Source organism: Motacilla alba, chromosome 27, assembly GCF_015832195.1.
Source record: "Motacilla alba alba isolate MOTALB_02 chromosome 27, Motacilla_alba_V1.0_pri, whole genome shotgun sequence".
NCBI lineage: Eukaryota > Metazoa > Chordata > Aves > Passeriformes > Motacillidae > Motacilla > Motacilla alba.
In genome coordinates, this window is record NC_052042.1 from 5,071,805 (window position 1) to 5,094,914 (window position 23,110).

The 23,110-nt window shown below is 53.2% G+C and overlaps 1 protein-coding gene across 2 annotated transcripts; it reads right to left on the reverse strand.

Moving 5' to 3' along the window:
• Window positions 1-234: 234 nt before the first annotated feature.
• Window positions 235-23,036, reverse strand: PIP4K2B (phosphatidylinositol-5-phosphate 4-kinase type 2 beta). 2 transcript variants are annotated; one of them, XM_038163041.1, is made up of 10 exons: window positions 22,750-23,036; window positions 14,382-14,479; window positions 12,909-13,005; window positions 10,353-10,505; window positions 9,397-9,543; window positions 8,609-8,647; window positions 8,315-8,428; window positions 6,536-6,794; window positions 5,912-6,015; window positions 235-5,006 (listed from the first exon to the last, which is right to left on the reverse strand). In XM_038163041.1, the coding sequence occupies exons 1-10, from the start codon at window positions 22,927-22,929 to the stop codon at window positions 4,926-4,928; spliced, it is 1,272 nt and encodes a 423-aa protein (XP_038018969.1). In that variant the 5' UTR covers window positions 22,930-23,036; the 3' UTR covers window positions 235-4,925. The 2 variants fall into 2 exon arrangements, with proteins under 2 accessions (XP_038018969.1, XP_038018970.1); XM_038163042.1 differs by lacking the exon at window positions 22,750-23,036 and adding an exon at window positions 16,568-16,618.
• Window positions 23,037-23,110: the final 74 nt, after the last annotated feature.

Genomic DNA, 23,110 nt, shown 5'->3' on the forward strand with positions numbered 1-23,110 from the left:
GAAGGGACCTCAAAGCCCATCCAGTGACAGTGACACTGTGACTGTCCCAGGGTGCTCCAGCCTGGCCTGGGACATTTCCAGGGATGGATCAGCCACAGGGAATTCCTTCCCAAAATCCCATTTAAACCCTGCCCCTTTCCCAGTTTTCCCCCATTCTGTCCCCCCCCAGGACTCCCCATGCTGGAGGAGCAGCTGAGGGTGACCCCTCAAAGAGCAGAGCAGGGAGGGCCCAGATGTACACAAAGGTTTAATTTTATTTCTTTTTTTTTTCTCTGGTTGGAGACTCATCTTGTAACATGCATGCATTTCAAAACAGTAACAGTGTCTCAAACTGCTCCTAGCAAACAGACAAGCACAGAGGACTTCAAATTCCTATTTAAAAAACAGCAGTGAAAAAACCTAGAATGTTCTTTTTTTTTTTTTTTTACTTTTTAATTTTTTAAAGTTTTTTTAGGTTTTTATTTTGTTTAGTTTTTAGATTAAACTTAATTTATTCACATTTTTTTTCTTTTCAATTCAGTTGCACTGATTAGCCCTGCCCACCCTCGTGACCTGTGTGTGGAATCTGCTCTCTCCACTCCCATCCAGCTGCTTGGGCAGCAGAAATTTGGAGTGGTTTCCACTAAAAATGCGTCCAGAGCTCTGCCATCCCAGTTATCCATGGGATCCATCCCACAGAGCCAGGACAGGGGGCAGGGGCAGAGGGGGACACTGGGAGGGGCTCTGCAGGAAGGGGACATTTGGGAATTCGGGGCTGTGGCCATGCTGGGGACACGCCCCTGGTTTTGGGGGAAAATCCTTCAGCTGGGGGTGAAATTCCAGGTGCAGCTTGAAGGGAGGCCTGGAAAAGGACTGCATAGTAGTCATGGATTGGGAATATCCACCACCACAACCTCCTCACCACCCTGAGCCTGCCCCGGCTGGGAAAGCAGGGATTGCCTCCCAAAAAACAACAACAACAACAACAAAAAAACAAAAACCCAAAAAACCAAAACAATCAATCAAACAAACAAAACAAACCAAAAAAAGGAAATAAGACTCAAAGTAGTTCAGATTTCCTTGCTGATTGTGCTGATCCAGGTTCCAAGCTGGGACTGTGAGAATGTGGCCTCCCCCTGCTGCCCCAAGGGGTGAATTCTGCCCCCAGTGGGGTGAATTCCATCCCCATGGGATTGAAGGAATTCCAACCCCACATGGTGAATTCTGTCCCCATGGGATGAATTCTGTGACCAGTGGGGTAAATTTTGTCCCTACAGGATGAATTTTGTCCCCACGGGGTGAATCCCCAATCAATTCCATGGCGTGAATTCCCAATCAATTCCATGATTGTGGCTCAGGATGGAGCCCAGGCCAGGCAGGGCTGAGGAGGGACCGAGGGAAGGCTCCCCCAGCTCCTGGGGCTGTCCCCAAATCCCAGCCCTGGGGAGCCCTGAAGTTCCCACCCCAGTAGCTCTACAGTGCATTTACTGCACGTCTGCAGCAGAGCTGGCCCTGCAGTGCATTTACTCCACTTCCAGAGCAGAGCTGGCCCTGCAGTGCATTTACTGCACGTCTGCAGCAGAGCTGGCCCTGCAGTGCATTTACTGCACATCTGCAGCAGAGACAGCCCTGCAGTGCATTTACTGCACTTCTGCAGCAGAGCCGGCCCTGCAGTGCATTTACTGCACATCTGCAGCAGAGCCAGCCCTGCAGTGCATTTACTGCACTTCTGCAGCAGAGCCAGCCCTGCAGTGCATTTACTGCACTTCTGCAGCAGAGCTGGCTCTGCCTCCCCTCTCCCAGCAGGGAAGGTAGGAATTCCCAGCTCAAAGCAGATTTTGGGGTTTTTAACTCCCTCAGGAATGTGGATCCTGCAGCTCCTCCTGCCTCAGGCACTGCAGAGGGGGAGATGCTGCTCACTGATGATCTGGAGCTCCACTGGACCAAATTTTGGGTTTTTTTGGCCAAAAAAAATTCCTGAATTCTGCTGCAAATCCTGTCAGTTAAATGTGTTCTGCAGGGTTCATGCTAAGGACAGGAATATCTACATTCAGCAAAAACTAGAACTAAATCCACACCAAAACCAGACGACAAAATAGCACAAGCAGCTGTAAAACCAGAATTGAAAGGGCTGGGTTTTCCTTTTTTTTTCTTTTTTTTTTTAATACTTGAGTTAAAAAAGTGACCTAAAACAAGATTTAAAAGGGAAAAAAAAGCCAACCAAACAAAACAGAACAAAGCAAAACAAAAAGAAAAGAAAACAAACAAAGAAAAAGTCCCTTTTAAAAACAAATCAAAATATTTGCAGCTTCACTTCTTGTTCTGGTAATAAAAAATACTGTCTAGAAACAAAAATTAGCATTTTAAAGGTAATGCTACTTCTCCAAATGTAAACAATATACAAAAATGCTTCTGTTAAACAAAGTTACATACCTGGTTAATACATCATTAGGTGAGAAAATTGCATTTAATCACTTTAATACACAATATGGCAACTGGACAGAAGGGGCAGAATCTTTGTGGGACCCCCCAGATTCACGGGAACAGCCAAATTTAATCCCAGCAGGAGTCTGGAATAAGAAAATATTCCCTGCTCTCAATTTTTGTCAGAGCTCTGTAAGGATTTCTGCAGGAATTCCCTGTTTTTTGATTTGATTCCTTATTCATTATTCTGGAATTCAATGAAGGAATTTTTTTGCCATTTTCACTCCCCTTTCTCTGGGTTTGCTCTGTGGTGTTCATCCACCTCCTGCTCTCTTCCTCCCCCTTTTTTCTCCTCTTTATCTATTTATGTTTTTTTTTTAACAGATGATTTCAAGATAAAACAACTCCCAAAAGGAGAAGGGCAAACTTACCAGGTCAAAGTTGCAGATTCAATGCAGATTTTTTTTTTTTTAAACTGTCAGGAATAAAAAGTGATTGGTGTTTAATTCCTAATTAGCAGTAAACTTAAGTGCTTATTAAGAGAGAAGCAACCAATATAATGCCCACAAAACGAAGCTGATGATGCCCTCTAAGTCCTCCCTTTTTTTCTTTTTTAAAGTATTTTTAGCTGCATTTGGGTCGTGGCTTTTCCAGCTCCACGCCTTCAGACCCCTCCAGCCTCCCACACCAAAGGGGCAGCAGGAATTTGTGCCACGCCAAAGGGAACGACCAAAAATCCTCAAATCCCATCAGGACCCCTAATTTTTCATTTCTCCAAAATTCTATTTACAGTGCACCCTCAGGGGCTTCAATTTCAGCCCCTGCCAAGGTGAGACCTGTGGGGAGATTCACGTCAGGAAGGGGAAATGGGAGGGGATGAAGAGGAAATAAAACCAAAAAAACCCCAAACCCCACATTCAGAATCCAGCCCAGAGGCAGGGTTACTTTAGGGGAATTACCAGGACGTGATGAGCACCAGTTATGTCTCAAAAAGGACCAAAATTCCACACAGCAAGAACTGTTACAGCACAGGACAGACACTCCCAACAGCTTATTCCCCGAACAAAGGCATGTGTGAAAAACAGTTCCAAGGCAGATTAAGCAACATGTTTCAACTGCAAAGAGGTTTGTTCAAAACTCTAAATCCTGCTCAAAAAGAGAAAGGAAATTAAAATAAAAAAAAACCAAAAACCAAAAAACCAAACAACAAATCCCAAAATAAAGAACCAAAAGTTCTGTTGTGCAGCAGAGCAATGAAACCCACAGCCAGGCTGCCGAGCTTGGCTGTGAAAGGGTTAAAGGAGACAAAACAGGATGATGTCAGTCACTCCAATCAGTCCCAAAATCCTTCAGCGGGGGCTGGAAAAGAAATCTGGTGTGAGAGTTCAACCATTTCCACTCCTGGAGGGTCGCTCAGGGGGTTTGGAGCAGGATGAGCCCAGCTCCCAGCACTCCCCCCTGGCAGCCAGGCCAATTCCTTCTGTGCAAGTCACATTTTAAAAAAATAAAACACAAGAAAACCAACCCAGCAACCTCTGTCAGGACACAGATTCAAGTACCTGTTGCAGGTGAGGTGGGGAAGGAAGACTGAATAATTAATTAGCTAATTAACACTGGCAGGATGGCGATGGTGACCTCGGAGCCATTCCTGGCTGAGGAAGTGGCCCAAAATCTTAGCCTGGATCTACAGGTACAAAAATGCCTTTTTTAAAATGTTGTTTTTCCTTTTCTTTTACGGAAATCTTCAGAGCTGGCCAATTAAAATCACCCCAGGTCCGAGCACGTAATGAGCTGAGGTTGGTCAATGCCTCTCTCAGTTCTCTGCTTGTTTTTAGCTTTTAGGAGTGATAGCTTTTTATTTTTTCACACATCATCTTTGGTAGATGTTCATTTCCCTCATCCTTCTTGTAAATCAAGTGCAGTTACAAAAAAGTGGTTTGTTTGTTTTTCTTCCTTTTTTTTCGTTACTTAAATTAACCAAAAAAATATAAAGTGTCCCAGTCTGAATTTACCTTAAGTTCAGTGACTCCTGCTTTTTATCAGTTATATTTTCCATCCTTGAAATGGTGAGCTATTTTCCTTCCAATTCCTACCGAGAGGGAAATAAAAGGGTATTTTTTTTTTCCTTTTTCTGGCCAAGCCAGTCCAATAAAACAACAACAACAACAACACAAAAAACAAGGAGTGGTTTGTGAGTCAGGCACTGCTGAACGTGACCCCTTGGGGACAGTGCCACACCTTGGGGACAGTGCCACACTGTCCCAGCCCCTCAGCAGAGAGGAGAAAACGTCACTGGGCAGAAAGAGCAGTGCCGGAACAATGCACTTGGCTAGTTTGGAAAAGCCCTCAAATCTGAGATCTGGGCACTTCGGGAAGGCCAAATCCAGAGGCGCAGCGGGCGCAGCGAGGATGAGGATGGGTTTTGTCACACGGGCGTGCCCCGGTGCTGCTGCAGCGTCTGCGCTGTCCCCGGCCGCGGGAGCAGCCCCCAGGCCGCCCGCAGCCCCGCAGCAGGAGGGCCCCTATGCCAGGATGCTGGAGATGAACTCGTTGAAGCGCTTCGAGTACTGCTCGGGGTTCACCGTGGAGATCTCGGCCCCGGCCTGAGGAGAGACAGCGCGTCAGGGGCACGGGGGACAGGGAGGGGTCAGGAATGGGTCACGGAGGTCAGAGGGGTCAGGGAGGGCAGGGAGGGGCAGGGGCACAGCCCCTCTGCTGGGGAGGATCCATGGCTAAGGGAAAACCCAGCAGGTCTGGAGAGATCCCCAAGGAAAACGACATTAGCTCCAGCTGCACGTGCGGTCAGGGCACTGTGAACCTTCGTGGCTCACAGGTTTAGGAGCACAAAGAGCTCCCAGAGCAGGGTCAGGGAGGGTGAGGATGGATTTCAGGAAAAGGTTTTTCAGCCAGAGGGGATGTGAGCTCTGCAACAGCTCCCCAGGGAATGGTCAGGCCTCAGGGCTGCCAGGGTGGGATTTGGGGTCTGTGATGGGTCCCCTCCACCCCAGCACATCCCAGGATTCCACACAAACTCCCCGGGGTGTAGGCTGGGCTGGACTCCACCTTAAAGGCAATTCCAACCTCAGCAATGCCCTGATTCCATGTCCTGCTGAGCTGGGCTTTCCCAAGCGGTGCCGGGAGCTCAGGGGGGCTGCCAGGACACAGCAGTGACCCAGGGCTGTCACCCTGGCTGCCAGCACACAGCAGTGACACCAGGAGTGTCACCCTGGCTGCCAGGACCACAGCAGCGACCCAGGTGTGTCAGGACCCAGGAATGACCCTTCATCCAGTCCATCCCTCCAGCACCTCCCAAACTGGGGTGGAAATACAAATTATCCCAAGCAAGCAGAGGGAAAACCTAACCCTGAGGAGACACGGAGGGCAGTGCTGAGCACAGGGACTGGAGAATTCCCACCCTGGCAGGAAAATCAGTGTCAGGGGACACCTTCCACCCCCGGAGATGCTGCAGAGCAGAAGCCCCAGAGCCCACACCCCCAGGCAGGCTCACCCCGTGTTTCACTGTCTTGGCAGCGTGTGCAGCTTTCTTCTTGGTGTCGTAGGGCGTGAGGATGTCGATGATGGCCATGAAATAAACCTCCTTCCTGGGGGCACCTGGGGGCACAGCAGGGCTCAGTCCAGCAGGGCAACAGAGGGGCTCAGTCCCCCTGGGCAGAGCCAACTGCACCCCCCCCCCCTCCAAAAAACCCCCGGGCACACCAAGCTTCATCCCCGTCCTCCAAAGACACCCCCTTCCAGCCACCACCAGGGACTACCCAGCAAAGCAGGGACAGCCCTCCTGCCTCCTGGACTCCACCTTTAAGGTCTTTTCCAACCTCAGCAACACCCTGATTCCACATCCTGCTAGGCTGGGCTTTTCCCAAGCCCTGCTGGGAAGCTCAGAGTGTTTGCCAGGACACAGGAATGGCCTCAGGGGTGCCACCCTGGCTGCCAGGACACAGGAGTGGCCTCAGGGGTGCCACCCTGGCTGCCACGACACAGAGGTGACCCCAGGGGTGTCACCCTGGCTGCCAGGACTGAGCCACCCTATTGAGCTGGGGACACCTTCCCTTTCCCTGCCCTCCATCCTTCCTCCATAGCTCCCCACAGTTCCCCCACAGCTCCCCCCACTCACTCTCGTGGCTCTTCATGGCGTACACATCCACGGAGGGGTCGAACTCCCCGGGCCCGAAGAAGCGGGGGTAGTTGAGGAGGTTGCCGGGGCTGTCGGGGGGGGTCCCGTACGAGGAGATGGGGTTCCCCCCCAGCCCGTCATTCTCGCACTCCTCGTCCTCTGCCCGCTCCTCCACCTCCATCTCCTCCTGCTCGGCCCGGTCCACGTCGTGGATGCCCACCAGCAGGCTGTAATCCATGATCTTCAGCTGGGCTAAAAACTGGGGAGAGGCAGCAGTGAGACCTGGCAGCCAGCCAGGGTGGGAAGGCTCAGCCCTACCCTGCAGTGCCTCCCTAGGGGCTGCCATTGGGAGCTGAACCCTCCTGAGACTCCCGAGGAGCTGCACAGGCTCCCTGCCCCCAGCAGCACCAGGCTGTGCAGGAGGAGTCTGTCTGCAGCCCCGGAGCCAGCAGGGAGGATGCCTGTGGCAGCAGCTCTCTGGCTCAGAGAGCAACAGACAACTTTCCCAGGCCTTTCTGGGGAAAGGCTGTGAGAAGATTAGGGGAAAGAATGGTAAATAACACTTATCTTCACTTGTTCCACCTGTTGTTGTGTATTGTTGGCTGGGGGCTATGTACAAATCACAAATGGGATGAGACTGCTGAGGAACACATCTCCAGCCGTTTATTTTTCAGTATCAGTCTCACTGCATGGTTATGACAATGGGAAGATGCCAGCAGCTCACATTTTTGGTAGGAGACAAAGAACTCAATGTAACAACTTACTTTAAAAGTTCTTTGACAATCACACAAAGCAAAAGAACGTTGACAGTGGTTCTATCCAAGCACTACAAGCACACGTACCTTAGGTTAAAGCAATGCTTGCTTATTTCCAATACAATACCTGCTTGTAAGCCTTAGGATCCAATGCACAGAGCTCCACTACTAACCTTAGAACTTCCTAATACCTCTCTAGATTTACTTTCCTGTAGCTTAGGGAGTTTTTCTAGCCAAGCTTTAATACACAGACCATTGTTCTGTTTGGCCTTACTTTTCTAATCCTTGTATAATTTTTCTGCTAATAAATCTTATAGTTACTGCTTAGCTCTAATTGCAGTTCTGCTGTCTCTAAGGCCTGCCTTTTGCAGCTTTCCCAAAACCCTCTGGTTTTAAAGATTCCCACAATTGTGAACGTGTGGAATGTGTTAAGGAGATTTGTTTCCCAAAGGGTGGTTTCTTAATTAGGCAATGGTGATGGAGTTTGGACAGGAGGACCAATTAGGTCTACCTGTATTTTAACTGTCTATAAAAGCAATAATAATAGAATATAATAAAGAAATTGATCAGCCTTCTGTGAGTCATGGAGCCAATGCTAATTATTACCTGGCTGGTGTAGGAATGTGCCCCCTGTTGACAGAGTAACTAAATTATTCTTTGTCTGCTTAAAAAGGAAAAAAGCCCAGAAATTTCTCTCCTCCATTTAGTAAAAAGACACCTCATAGGACCTTTGAGACTTCACCTCAAACCTAGGGCTACCATGTTTATCAAGAGCAAGAATCTCTTGCCCCTAACTCAGTTTTTCTCTGAAGGAACTTTGTTATTTTGCCTTTTATTAAAACTTTTTCTGTTTCCAACATACCTCAAAAGCCATCCTGGTAATTTTATGCCATTCCAAGCAGCAGAGCTATCTCAAGTGTGATAGGTTCTCTAAGAGCTCCAATAAAAACCCATCAGGCTGGGGGCCTGCTACTGTGGCAGACACAGTGAGGGGAGACAGAGCAGAGCTCTCCCAGGAAATTACCTCCACATCCCTCTTCAGCTTCTCAAGGAAGTGCTTTTTACTCTCTTCTCCAACATGCAGCTTCTGACCCTCATTCAAGAAGTCGTTGTCCTTGAACGTTGGGAGATCCTTGGCCTGCAACAAGAAGCCTGAGGTGAAATTGCCCAGCCTGCTGCCAGGGGAGGGCTGGCACACGGGTGTGGGTGCAACAGCCTCTGCTCATCTGGGCTTTTGGGGTGCCCAAATTCACTGAGGATGCAAAGGGCATCAGGCAGAGCAGAAGAAAGGAAAGGCTAGCCAGGGATGGCTCCATACCTTCTCTTTATCACTTGCTTCCCTGGATACTGTTGAGCCCTAATAAAGAAAAAAAAAAAAAGAAAATATCACTACTGCACTCTGGGTCACATTCCCAATGAATTAACTGACATAATTTAATTTCTCCATGCAGGAAAACAATCAAAACATTTTTAAAATCAGTGCTCAACCCCCTTTTGATGATCTCCTGGGATGGGGGAATGAACCAACACTGAACCTCCACGCACAGTCTCCCAAAACCTGATCCCCTAAGCAGACCCCAAAGCCCAGGACCCTGCCAAGGGGGGTTCCAGGCCCAACCCCCAGAACTTGCGATGCCTCAGGTTTTAGTTTTTATGTTTTTCAGAATCTGCGCTGCTTTAGTGTGTGGGTATGGGCTACATACTATGGGATGGGGAGCTCTGCACAGAGCAGGGAGACAAAACAATTCCTGCTCCAGCTGGGACCAAGGACCAGTGAGCCAAACCTCAGCCCAGGAGCACAAACAGCGTGGGCTGGAGAGAGAAAAACAAGAGGGATGGGAGCGCATGTCCAGCTGGAACTGGGCAATGAACTGCAAGGTGCAAACGGAGCAGAACTGAGCCAAGGGAGAGACCCTGGGAGTGCTCGTGCATTTTGGGACCATTTTGGTTCACCTTGGGTCCAGCCCGGGCTGGGCTCCTGTGCTGCCCAAGGTGGATCCATGGAGGAGATCCTTTGAATAAATCCCTGCTTTATTCTGTGACTCTGCCCAGCCTCTGCTCTGGGTCAGGCTGGAGAAGGCCTCACCCCAGCCCCCAGGGCCTCACCTTCAGGTCGTACTTCCTGTGCACGGTCAGCCTGTGGCTGAAGACGTTCCTGGTGACCACCATGTAGGTCTCCACCCCGTCCACGGTGAGCCGGTACATGCCCAGGAACTGGGGCAGCAGCGTGTTCCCGTGGCACTCCACGATGAACTGGGGGACAGCAGGGAGGGACAGAGCTGTGTCACACAAAGCCCAGCTCTGACAGGACACAAACTCGGCGAGGTGCTGCAGCCAAAGCACCCATGGGAAAGGAAAGGAGGATTGGAACAGCTCCTGGGGTCTCCAGGAAAGGAGTGAGGATGGGGAGAGTCCCATGCCCGGAGCAAGCTGGCCCAGGGAGTGCCATCCTGCCCAGGACAGGGAGCTGGGGACATCTCCAAGGTTCTTCCCAGTCCTGGGATTCTGTGATTCTCTGTGTGTGGAGCTGGGAGATCCCCAAGGCTCCTCCCAGTCCCGGGATCCTGTGACCCTGCGTGTGTCCAGCCTGGAGCTGGAGCACTGGCACTGCCCAGCTTCACTTCTCGTGGTTACCTCGCTGTGCCTGGAGCTCAGGGCCTGCTAAACACCCCCTGCTCAGAACCCCTGCAGAGCAGATGGGCTGGAACCAGCACATGGACCAGGACATTTCCAGCTGTCCCACTGTGACCCCACTTCCCAGCTCCCCTCCAGCTCCTCTGGAAGGTCTGAGGCAGGGAATGAGGAGCCTGTTTGCAGCTCTGATCTACCAGGGGATCCATCATTTATTGACACAAGGGCCAGGATGAGCTGGGAAGGGGCTCAGCACCACAAACAGCTGCTGGGTTGTTCCTCAGACATTTGTCCCTCAGATTTTTGTCCCTCAGACCCTAAGGACCATTTTTTCCCACAAAACCTCCGTGCAAGCTCTGCCAGCTGTGAATCCAAGCTCCAGACCCCAGCAGATCCCCAGGTGTGCACGGGGGGCTCCAGACTCACCGTACCTGGTGGTACTTCTTGAGGATGTTGTGCATCTCTGCCACGTCCTCGCTGGACACCGCCTTGATGACGAACCTCCTGTCGTAGGTGGTGAGGAAGCGCGCGCCGCAGCGGCCCTGGCTGTCGCTGTTCACCGGGGCGCTGCGTGTCACCGAGTTCTGGGGGACAGACACGGCGTGGGGACGGGGCCAGGAGCTGCCACCTCCCTCAGCAGCAGGGCTGGCCCCACAGGAACCCCTGAGCAGCTCTGGGAATTAGGGCCAGCCCCACAGGACAGCTCAGCCAACCACTCTGGCTGTGAACTCTGGCTTTGGGGCTGCTGAGGGTAAAAAAGTCCGGACGTGTTTTTAGGGTTTCCAGCTGGCTCTGTGATTTGCTGGCAGGTTTTACCTCCAACACCTGGGGTGTGTTTTTGGAAGGTGTTTTTTACTGAAGTGTTTTTAGAGGTGTAGGATACACAGGCCAAGAGCTCTCAGCATTTCCTCTCAGGGATTTAAGAACAGTCAGGATATTCCTAAGGCTTAAGGAAAACTAGACCAAAACATCTGAAATGGCCTGTTGGCTTTTCCATCAAAAAGCAGCTTAGTCTGGCCAAAATCTCAGTGTTTGGGGAATATTCACAGGTCATCGTCCACCAAAAGCCACCTTCAGGCTCTTCTATTCTTACTCCTGGACGTACAAGATGAGTATAAATAGCTTGGTTGTTCTTCTGACAACCAGCAGCATCTGCCTTTAGATCCCTGTCTCCACCCTTAGCAACCAGACAGTGCAGCAGGGGTGGAAAATCCCAGGAAAACTGCAGAGCAGGGATCAATTCCCTGAGCCACAACACCAGCTCCTTGTTCTGCTGCCTCTCCCCAGGCAGCAGGGCCTGCTGTGAGCTCCTCCCTCAGCCCCAGCCACTGCTGCTCACACCTCAAGCTGTCACCTGTCCCCTCCACCTGCTCACAAGTCATTTTGTCAACCAACAACCTCTCACCAGTGTTTCTTTATCACAGATAGGGAGGGCTATGAAACACAGCAGCAGCAACAGTGATCCTTAAGTTTCCCAGCATTTCTGGGCTGGACATTGTGTTTCAGGCTGGATTATTTGGCTTTTTTTTAGGTGGCAGTGGCACTGCTGTGCCCCCCTCGCTCAGCTCTGGCAGCAGAGGGAGCCTGCAGCTGAGCCTGCTCTGAGAGAGAGATTTACCACGTCATGCTGCAAGTGTGCCCAGAGGTTTCCTTTCAGAATGAAGCATTTAAAGCTTTTAAAACTTTAATGAAGCAGGGGAAAAACTCTGCTGCTGCCAACGGCTTTAGAGAGCATCAGGAAAATAAAGGCAAACAGAAAAATCCCCTTTGCTGCTCGCTGACATTTGCAAAGGGGTCGGTGCCAGGCAGTTTAATCAGCCCTCACCTCAAAACCACTGAGCTTTTCTTCTGGAGCTGGGAAGCAGAAATCGTGACCACACAGAGCATTACCAAACTCCCAGCACTCAGCTCCCTTCCTGTCACTCCCACCTCTCCCACAGTTGGGGTGTTAAATTCAGCCTCCTGGCTCCGTTCCCACTCGAGCCATCACACTTTACCCAGAGGAGTTTAGCTCAATTAACGTTTTCTGTTCTAGCTGGGCACTTTAAAAAAAGCCAAAGCTTTTTGAAAGCTTTGAGAAGGGGGAAGCAATCCCTCAGAACACGAGGGGGAGTGTAAATTATGAACTACAGAGAGTGTGGGTCACACCTGGGGAGGGTGTCATCACAATGGGGTGTGACACGGGCACAAGAGGAGGCAGTGTGGGACCAGCCCTGCTCCAGCTGCTCTCCCCACCAGGCAGGGAGCACGTGGAAGGAGCAGGGAGGCTGCAGCACTCCCCCACGTGCCTCTGCAGTCAGAGTGTTCCAGGGGATGCCCGTGGCGCCGTGCCCGCTCTGTCATCATGTGCTGGGGACACTCCAGCTCCGTGACACCCAGCCTGCCTGGGGCCACGTGGCCACCATGGCCTCCCTGGCCCTGCTCCGTGTGATCTCCCAGCCCTGAGCTGCCTCTGCTCAGCTCCTCGTGCCCAGGGCTCAGAGCTGGCTGAGGAAGGGCGGCCCTGCTGCAGCAGCCAGAGCTGTGACATCTCCCTGTCCCCAGAGCTGAGCCCAGCAGTGTTAACAGCAGACTCCTCTCCAAGAAAATCAGCCCCTCTGGCATTAGGGGATGGATCCCAAAGCAGGAGCCACTTTGATACACCCAATTCAACAACACACACTTGGCTGAAAGCAGCAGATTCACCTGGATCTGTACAAACACTACACACTCATTTTCCTTGCAGATATTCCACACTATCCTCCACTATCCTCCAGCTCCTGCCTGTCCACAGCCACCTGTGCCCCCGTTTCATGCCTTGGGAGCAGGGATCACCTTCTCCTCCTACTGCCCTGTGCCTGGCACAGCAAGATCCCCTCCACTGCTGTGGTTATGGTGGAACCACTCAAACCTGGATATAAACCCAGAAAAGCTGCCGGCAGCAACGTTTGCAGCATGGTTTCTCTGCCAGGGTGGCTGCTCTGTCCTAGAAGAGAAGAGAAGGGTACCTGGTAGTCCTGGTCATCGATCCCAAATCTCTCCCGGAGGTTCCGGAACACCAGGGGACAATACTCCTTGAATTTGAAGCGGCTTGGCAGGTTCTCCCTAGGGCAGGGCAGAGATATCAGCAGTGCCACCCCGTGCCACGCTGGCTCCCCCTCCCTGCCAGCCCCCAGGACATCCCAGCCCTGCTGTACCCCTGGCAGGGCAGCTCCTTGCTTTGGATGCCCACAAAACCCATCTCTGCCGGGGAACTCGGCAGGATCCTGGCTAACGGGGATGGGATGGGAGCATGGAGCTTGTGAGGCTGCCAGGGCAACCCTGTCACAGGCCACTCTGAGGGAGCCGTCCTGCCTGTGCCCTCCTCGGTGGCACTGGCACACTGGCACACGGCTGTCCCTGCACACAGCTGCCCCCCACATGCAGTCACACAGCTGTCACTGCACATGCTGCCACCACTGTCCCCGCACATGCTGTCACTGCACATGCTGTCACACAGCTGTCGCACAGCTGTCCCTGCACACAGCTGCCCCCCACATGCAGTCACACAGCTGTCACTGCACATGCTGCCACCACTGTCCCCGCACATGCTGTCACTGCACATGCTGTCACACAGCTGTCGCACAGCTGTCCCTGCACACGCTGTCCCTGCACAGCAGGCAGAGCTGCAGGAGCAGAGGGGCTCTGGGTTCAGCTCCCATCACAGCACCAGAAGGGTCAAGGCCCCACAGAGCAGCTCAGCCACAGCACCCAGCAGAGGGGGATCGGCTCCAGCCTGGCTCTGCCGCTCCCAGGCACGGGACAGGGGACATTGACAGCATTCCCTGTCACTGAGGGAGCTGCATCTGCTCCTCCCACAGCCCTGATCCTGCCCAGGGAGAGAAGCAGAGTTTGGTCCTGGACACAGTGGGAGAATCTGGCAGCTCCTTCTCAATGAGAAACCCTGGCAGTGACATGTGGGGAGCTCAGACCTTCTCTGGAGGAGAAGGGGGAGAGCAGATCCTGCACGTTGGACCTGCCAGGAGAGACAAACTTCCCAATCCCCTCCCACTCTGCAAAGCTGATCCCTGTGAAACTTGGGGGAAACAAAGGATTAATGAGGGAGCACTGCAGCCCTGCAGAGCCAACGTGAAGAACACAGATCTGAGCACCAGCCACAACCATGACTTCAAAATATCTTCCAAAAATGGATTTTTTGGGAAAAGGAGACAGGGGTAACTCCAGAGAGACTCCATGAGCACAGCACAGCTGCAGATCTGCCTCCTGTCAACTGTTTAATCCCTCAGAGGATGGAAACCAACCACCACAGAGTATCTCAGTGACAGACTGACCACACTGTGGCCTCTCCAGGGTCCAGGCAGGACACAGGGCATGGATCCTCCTGGCAGTACAGCTGGGAACAACCCAGAAGTCTCCCCCAGGCCAGTTTGCCTCACAGCACAGAGCTCTGACCACAGAGAGATTGGGAAGCTCCTACTTACTTGTTGAATAGATGATTGTCCACCTTAATCTTACTGTAGGCTTTAAAGTCATCGGGCATTAACATGACAGGGACGGGAACATTGCTGAGCTCATTGATCTGCAAGAGAGAGGAAAGGGAGACTCAAACCCAGGTCCCACTGCCCTGGGGACCTGCAGGGATGCCCAACACCCAGGGGACGGTTTGGGGCACCGTGACCCATCAGACAGAAGCAGCTGGGGAACACTGTGGTGACAGGCCAGCAGCACCTTGTTCCACGATGTGGTGAATCCTCCTGAGACAACCTTTCCCCTTCCACTGAGCATCCAAGACACAGCTGAGAACCCAGACAAAACCACAGGCCAAGAACCAGCAGATTTTATGTTTTAACATAAAATGCTACAAAGGATGACCAAAGCCTCTGCTGCAGCCCAGCACAGCTCCCCGTGGATGCTGTTTCCATGCTGGCTGTCTCCTGTTGCTCCCATCCCACCTCCTCTGGAAGGATGAGTCACTCACTAGATTGTTTTTGCTCCTTAGTCATGTGTGGCAGCCACAGGAACACTGAGAAGCAGAAGAATGAATGTTCAGCTACTATTGTACAGGTGGGCTCGTGCTGCAGCACCCAGCAGTGCCAGCATTATTAATAATAATAATAATATAATGATACCAATAAAGATCCCCCTCTGGACTGTGTCTGGCTGCCCTGCTCCAGTCACTGACAAGGCTGTGCCAGAATCAAGAGGTTTCTGAGCTGCCTTTTCTGAGGACAGTCACAGTGGCATCCCCTCCCAGGGACTCCCACAGCCCCGTCTCACTGAAACCCGGTAACAGCCTGGATTCAGGAAGCAATTCCATCCCAGCTCTGTTCCCATGACTTGCTGTGCCAAGCAGGTAGTGCAGGAGAGGGAGGCAGACAACGCTGGCACCAGCAGGGTTTGGCTGCGAGTCAGCTCTGTGGGCTGTTCCCAGCACCAAAACCTCCAGCAGGTCAAGTGACTCCCAGCACACTGGGAAAGCTGCTGGAAAACTTCCCTGCTGGCTCAGGAAAGGGATGCAGCTCTGGGATTCCCCGTTCCCTGCGTGCAGCAGGACACACAGCCCTGCCCAAAGCGCTGCCACATCCCTGCTGGGCTCCGCAGGATTCAGCCCCAGGGACGTGCCAGGAGCCAATTCCATGCAGCCCGTGTTTATCCCGCCTTTCTCCATCGTTACCAAGAAAATCCATACCAGATTTAACACACGTCAGATTGGGAAGAAAGACATATCCCAGTGCCAGGAGGGAAGGTGGCTATTTTCAGAGCCAGCCATCCCACACAACAGACAGAAGCGGGAAGCGAAGCGGCCGCGGCTCTGGGAGGGAGCGGAGCTGGAGCTCTGCAAAGCTCTGCTCTGCAGCACCCAGCTGATGCCTTAAATTTTAGCTTTTACATTTTTCAGATCCTGCACTGGATTAGGGTATAACTCTGAACTCCATACAGAGTGTTGGTAAGCTCTCATCACAGTTTGATCAGGCAAAACAATCCTTCCAGGCCTGAGAACCAAAGTCACCAGCACAGCCTCAGGCCTGAAAAGTACGAACAAAAATTAATGGGTGCAAGAGGGGGAGAGCAAACTGGGGGACTGTGACTTCATTACCGGAAGCTGTAATTGGACAATTAATCCCTGATATCCCGAGAAACTCGTGACTGTCATCCATCTCAGGTGTAGCCTCTGCACTGCCCAAGGTTATCTGTTAAAGCCTTTAATGAATACCTACTTTATTCTCCAACTGTCTAGCCTCTGTTCTAGGTATCCGGCCCAAGGCATCACAGTGCTGCCACAAACCCTGTGGGATGCATGGAAAACGCTGCACAAAGGAATGAATGAATAAATAATGGCACACATCCCCACCGGCAGCATCCCCGAGCAGGGAGAGGCCGATGGCCCCCGGGCTGGGCTCGATCCTGCACGGAGCCAACCCTGGAGCCAGAGGGAAGGGAAAAGGGAACAGACTCTAGCTGAGGAAGGGATCTCCCAGCTCGCAGCCACTGCAGGGAGCTGCATCAGAGTCCCACGCAGAGATTTCCCCTCGGGGCGAGGAGAAAACAGCTCATTCTGCACCGAGACAGAGGCGCTGCCTCCAGCCACTAATTATTGCTGTCTGCCAGGAGGGGAAGCCTGACAGCTCCTGCCTCACGCCTGCTCCCATCCCAGCCTGCTCCCAGCCCTCTTCCCGCCGTGGGGAAGGCACAAACAAGCCATTATCAGCTCCTTGCCGAGCGGAGGAAGCGTGCTGACGGCTGAGAGGGAACAGCGATTCGGAGGCTGCCTCCTCGCTGGCAGCAATTCAGACACAAATGTTCCGAGGCCTCGCTGGGTGCCCTGGTTTCTGCCACGGCACAAACCTCAAAGCGAGTGCGGGACCTGTTGCGAGGCTCCTGAGTGGCAGAAACGGTGCATCGGGATAGCTCTGGATCGTTTCAGAGCTGCCACCACTCCTCACAAGATAAAAGAGCCCAAAAAATCCTCCCGGTGGAAGCCTTTCCCCCCTTCCAGCAGGGCTGGCTGGATGCTTTGGGATTCGGCTTTGGAGGAGACAGGGAAAAGGAAGGAGGGTGTGCTGAGCACCAGGATGTGGATGAAGGGCTGGAATTGAGATTCTGGCTCTGGAGAAGGAATGGGGTTGTGCTGGGCACCAGGATGTGGATGAAGGGCTGGACTGGTCATTTTTAGACCCAGCACTGCCCACCCCCAAGGCAGCTCTGGGGCAGTGGCCACTGGGCCTCCGCTCCTGGCACCAGTCTGGAAGAAAACACGGATTTGTTTAGTTTAGTTTTGTTGCTACGTCAGGTTTTTGAAATTTAATTTTTTGTTGTTTCAGCACCGTGTGCTCCCACAGCAACACCCATGCCTGACACTTTCCCAAAGGAGAGGATCAAAAAGCCCCCACACACCTCGGGAAAGGGATATCCCAACCCCACCCTTCTCACAGCACAACCCTCAGCATCCAACCCCCTTCCCAAGGATTATCCAGCCAAATCCTGAAACACCAGCAGTCCTTCCCAAAGGAAAGCCTGGCCAGCAGCACCCATCACCTCTCTGGAGGGATCCTCTCCTCGGGCTCATCCCTGGGGAATCTGAGCAGCCTCCTGGAGGGAGCAACGTGGCAAATGCCTGGCACATGTTTGCTCTCTTGCCTTCTCCCCGGGGAGAGGCGTGGAGCAGCAAATTAAATATAGCAGAGTGTGTGTAAGCGTGTGTCCCGGGGTATTTATGCAAGGTCACAGCAAGGTGCATGGCAGAGAGGTGCTCAGCTCCTGGGGAGCACATTTCCAGGGATCTGTGCCCAAAAAGGACAAAACCCGAAAACTCTGCCTGGAGCAGGATCTCTGGGGCTGTGGGTACCAGGGAGATGCTGGGTGTGGTTCTGGAGGAGGCAGGGAGAGAGGGCAGAGGTGCAGCAGCACCACAAACACACCTAGGCCCTGACGGGCTATTTTGGGCATCACAGCCACCGCAAGGCACAGGAGCAGCAGGCTGCGCCACACCTCTGCCACATCAGAGGTCCCCAAAGTGGGGACAGAACGGCTCAGGGATTTGCTGCCACACCCAGAGCGATGCTGGGTTCCCTTGAGGCTTCCAGCTTTTTAGCCCTGATCTGCCCTCAAATCCACTTCATTTTTCAACGCTGATCTGCCCTCAAACCCACTTCACTTTGTGGCCCAGATCTGCCCCCGAATCCCCTGGAAAATCAACCCGATTTTGCTCACTCCTGTCCTGCCCAGAATTCTCCACCTCCCCAGCAGAGACCCCTGAGAGGGACGAGCCCAGGCCGAGAGCCCCATGCAGAGGTGCTTTCTGCCCGTGCCAGCTCCTTCGGCAGAGACAGGGCAGGGCTCCTGCCCCTCCCGCTCAGCCACAGCGGGGGGGTGGCAGCGCCCGGGCCCCACAAAGGGCTCGGACACGCCCCGGGGGCTCTCAGCATTTCCGACCCAGGCACAACCCAGACAAACCCGCTGGGACAGACACCCTGCCCGTTCTTCCCTGGTTCCGCCAAGTCCGGAGAACAAAGGAGCAATTCCCTATGTGCAGAGCCACCCCACAAGGACAGAGGGATCAGAGCAGCCCAATCCCAGAGGAGCAGAGGGAAAAGCAGCTGGACGCCAACAAGGATCAGGGGTCAAAAGCAGGAGGTGAGGGAGGGAAAACCTCTTCCACTGCACAGACCCTTCATCCTCAGCACAATCCAGCTTTGCAGGGCTGCAAAAACATCTCCTCCCTCTGTCTCTGCCAAGTTTTTACTTCCTGGTCACTGGAATTCTCCAGCAGCACCACGCAGGACTCTGGTTCTGAAGATTTCTCTTCGCCACCAAAGCAAATTCCTTTCCCAATAAAAGCCACATCAATATCAATATTCCATGTCATTCAGGGACAGCTGTTGGGATGAACGGGCCAGGCATAATTTTGTTTCAAAACCTGACTGTAGCCTCAAAGTGGCAATTAGCATTAGTAAATTGATGGGAAAATGCAATTTGTTTACTAACAAGATGCAGCTGATGGAGTGTGTGAGCCCACTCTCAGGGATTCTCTGCGACAGGAATTTGATCAGGAAAATAAAGATACTTTGTTCCCCTCAAAGCTTTCCAATCAGGCATCTCAGTGAGTATTAGTTAAACTTTATTATGCACTGGGGAAGGAGATGAAAGACACATGGGAAAATCATTTTAGCATGGAGACAAACCCACAGCTGTGGCAAAACTTCGCTGCTGCTTAGCACAGAGCAGCAACTGGGTGATGGTTTGAGGGAAAAACCCTGTTTTCCATGAATTAGAGCATGATTAATCAGTATCCACGCTAACAACCCCCCATGCAAAGTGAGGGAAGAGTGAATCTTGCAGTCAATAATTCCTCTGGGGACACCAGGATGCTTTAAGACGGAAAAAAAAAAAAGCATCCCCTGGTGAGAGCAAACACATCTATTCCAGAAAAAAAAAAGTGCTTGGAAAGCTGCTGGAAAGGATTCCTGGCTGCATGACAGGGATCAGGCAGTGCCACCCTCCTGTCCCCAGGCCTGTCAGCCTCAGGGTCACTGGGAAGCATCCATGCCCCCAGTCCTCTCACAGGTGGGCAGAGCTGATGCGTCCCTCGGCCCAAAAAAAGCTGAGGAATGGGAATATTCAACAACCAGCCCATGGTCATGGCAGTCAGCAGAAATGAGCAGGGAAATGAGCCCTGTTCCCCTCACTGAACCACCCAGGAAAACACCCCTTTGTACCCCAAAAAAGGAAAAGGGCTCCTGCAATGGGGATCTGAACTGAAAAGGGCTCCTTTTCAGGGTGAGCAGTTGGCAGCCAGGCCCTGGGTCATTCCAGGGGTTGGCACAGCCCTGGCCATATGCTGCTCTCTCCAGAGGTCAATTAGAAGCGGGCTGGGAAGGGACAGATCCAGGCTGTTCCCACCGTGCCAGGAGCAATTTCTGGGATCTGAGTGTTTGATATGTGGCAGATGCTGCTCTGGCAGCACGGAAGGCAAGGCTGCAGAGCAGGGAGCGCCGTGCTCCCCTCCCAGCACTGCTGTTTCCCTGGAATACTAACGAGCTCTGCTCCTGCTGGCAGTGCTCCTGAGGGCCTGGGAGATGGCTGCTGCTCCAGCCAGGAACTGGAGCCTCTGGAGCTGCCTCGGGCCAGATCCCTGCAGCCAACAGATCTCCCCATTCCCACAAGAACGGGATGTTCGTGCCTTTCCCCGGCCAGCAGCCAGAGCCACTGGAATCTTCTCCAGCTGAGGAACTGGCAGCAGCATCACAGCCCTACAGACAGGATCCGTATCCCCTCCCTGGGATCCCAGAGCCTTCCACCCCTACAGACAGGATACAAATCCCCTCCCTAGGATCCCAGAGCCTTCCATCAGCAGCACCTTACAACTGTTTCCATGGCTCCCAGAGCATCACACAGCACTCTGTTCATCTCTCTGGCTGGGAGGTGGCTGCTCCCTTCCAGAACCGTCCCAACCTTCCCATCCCGTGCACGTGGATCCATCCAGGGCATGGGAAAACACACCTGGAGCACCACACACAGACCCAACCCCCAGGAGCTGCAGCTCCTCTCCCAATGCCATGACAACAGCAGGAGAAGCTTCCCCAGGAACCATCCCCACGTCTGCTGGATTCAGAGTCTGACAGAAAACTCAGAAATCGAGGCTGAGCCACCGTGGCTCCACTTTCACAGCAGTTCTCCCCTCCCCTCCGTGGTTTTCTGGTCCAAAATTCAAATTGTTTGAGTCATACCACCCCCGTTTGGCCCCGCTCACAGCAGCCCCACCCCAAGCCCAATCCCACCCCCAGCTGGGACCACCAGGACCCGTTATTGAAACGCTCCAAAGGGGCGTTCCAGAAGGCAGCTCCTGCTCTTGGGGTGCTCCTGATGCTCTCCAGAGCCAGCCCTGCCTGTGCTCAGCAGCCTCCTTAAGGCTGTTCCAGACTGGGAGAGGGGGCCCACGGGGATTTCTGCAGCATGTTGCACAAAATGGTTGTTTGTTTGATTTCTCCGTGAAAAAGTTCACCCCAGATCCAAACAAATCTGACAGGATCTTCCTGGCACAGCCCCGGGCCTGTGCTGAAGCTGTTTTCCTCTCCTCCCACTCCATGGGACACAGCCCAGAGCCTCCTCACTCACCCCTCCTCATCCAAAGCAGCAAATATTAAACAAATTAAAGGATTTCCAACAAAGCATAGAGGTATTCCCAAAATGATTTCCAAACCCCTCAGCTGGAGGCACCTAATTCCAATTCCCACCTAAGCAAGGCACTGGGATCATCTCCCAGCCACAGCTGCCACCAAACCCTCACCCCAGTGTGGCAGAGAGGTAGAGGGATTTACTGGGAAATCCTAAACGCCTTTCCAAAGGTCAGGAAGGCCACAGTTGAACTCTTCTCACCCCCTTTCCCAGGCCCTCAGCTCCTTCCTGGCAGCAATTTCTTCCTAATACACATCCGATATAATCTCATTACCAGCTTAGTGTCAGCTCGCCTTCCTCCCTTTGCCCAAATACCTCACAGCCAAGTGCTCCCAAAGTTACTCTGTCCTCATCCAGGGCCTCAAATTCATGCCAGGCTCCTTCTGCCCAGACAGCTACAACAAAAACAACACAAAAAAAAACCCCAAAAAAGGCCAATTGCCAGCAAGTAAACCATCACTATGAGGCCACGATTGAAACTTGGAAAAATCCCACAATTTCCATTTCTTCAGGGCTGCTAACGGCACCACTGATCAAAGGCTGAATAAAGTCATTATCCTGCTTCCTGGGCAAGGCTGGGAGCACTTGGAACATCCTTTGCCTTTGTGCCATCCTTTGCCTTTGTGCCATCCAAAGCCAGAACAGTGCTGAACCACATTTGGAAGCTTTCGCTCCAGCCAGGCAGGCCAGGAATGCAAGGAGGATTTTTTTTTTTTTTTTTTTTTAATTCTTGATGTGTTATTTGTTTTGGGAAAAAATTGAGCCCGAATCCCTTTCACTCTCTAGGAAACATCCACTAATCCACTGGAGAAATAGGTGTGTCTAAGTGCTAAAAGTGGATTAACTGAGGAAGGAATGAGGCTTCTGGCTTCTTTGGCCACCAAGAACAACACCCAGCAGCCACATCCAAAGATCGATCCTCATGCCTGCCATCACAAACCCAGGAGAAGTTTCCAGAGAAAACACAGGATGGTCTAAGGAATTCCCAAAGGAGGTGGATCAGAGCTGAGCCATCACGTACATTCCCAAGGGACCCTCTCACAACCTGGTCCCAGAGGAACTGAAGCCAAAAGGACACGCATGGCCAGAGTCCTGCAATCATAGGGGACAAACCTGGGCCAAACCCCTCATTTTTGGGGGATGGAGATGGGAGACACATTGACCAAGCGAGGTACAGCAGTGTCCCCCTCCGGGCTGTGACACAGGTGAACCCTCACTGGGACAGCCATAGGGACAGTCCTGGTGGACACCCGGGGGGCTGGCACAGGGGACAGGGCTGTGGGGTGCCAAATTCGCGTCCACCCCCAGTGCCAGAGGGGGGATTGTGCCACAGCAACATCACCCGAAAAGGCACCAGTCCCCCCTGCCCAGTCCCGCGAAAATGGACAGCTCTGGGGACACAGGGCCAGCAGAAAAGGGACCACAGAGCCCAGGGAGGGGCTGGATCAGGGGGGATGGACGGGGGAGGGAAGGCTGCGGTTCAGCGGAGGGATGAGGGGAAAAAGCTGCTCTGCAGGGGAAGGAAAAGGCCCAGCCTGAGGGGGAGCGGGAAGGGTCGGATCTGAGGGGGGCCGGGCATTGCTGAGGGGGATGAGGGGACGAAGCCCCCGCTCCCGGCTCTGAGGGGCGGGGGGTCTGGGGTGTGGTGGGGGGGGCCGCGCCGCCCGCTCTCACCGTGTGGTTCGCCCCCCACATAAGGACGCTGAGCAGCGGCTCCGAGGCCCGGAAGAGCTTCACCTTCTGGCACACGAAGTGTTTCTTCTTGGTCTTGGTCTTGCTGGCGCTCAGGGCCGAGCCCACGGCGGCCACGGCTCCCGCCGCCGTGCCCGCGGCCCCCGCGCAGTTCGCGGCCATGGCGGACCCGACCGACCCCCCTCCCCGCGCCCCCCTACCAGCGCCTCCGCATGGTTCCGCCCGGCCTGGCTCGCCCCCCCCTCCCGCAGAGTGGTACCGCCCGGGCCCGGCAGCCCCGGCCCCGTGAAGCTTTCCCCTCGCCGGCTCTGCCCCCCGTCCCCCCCCGCCGCCGCCGCGGTGG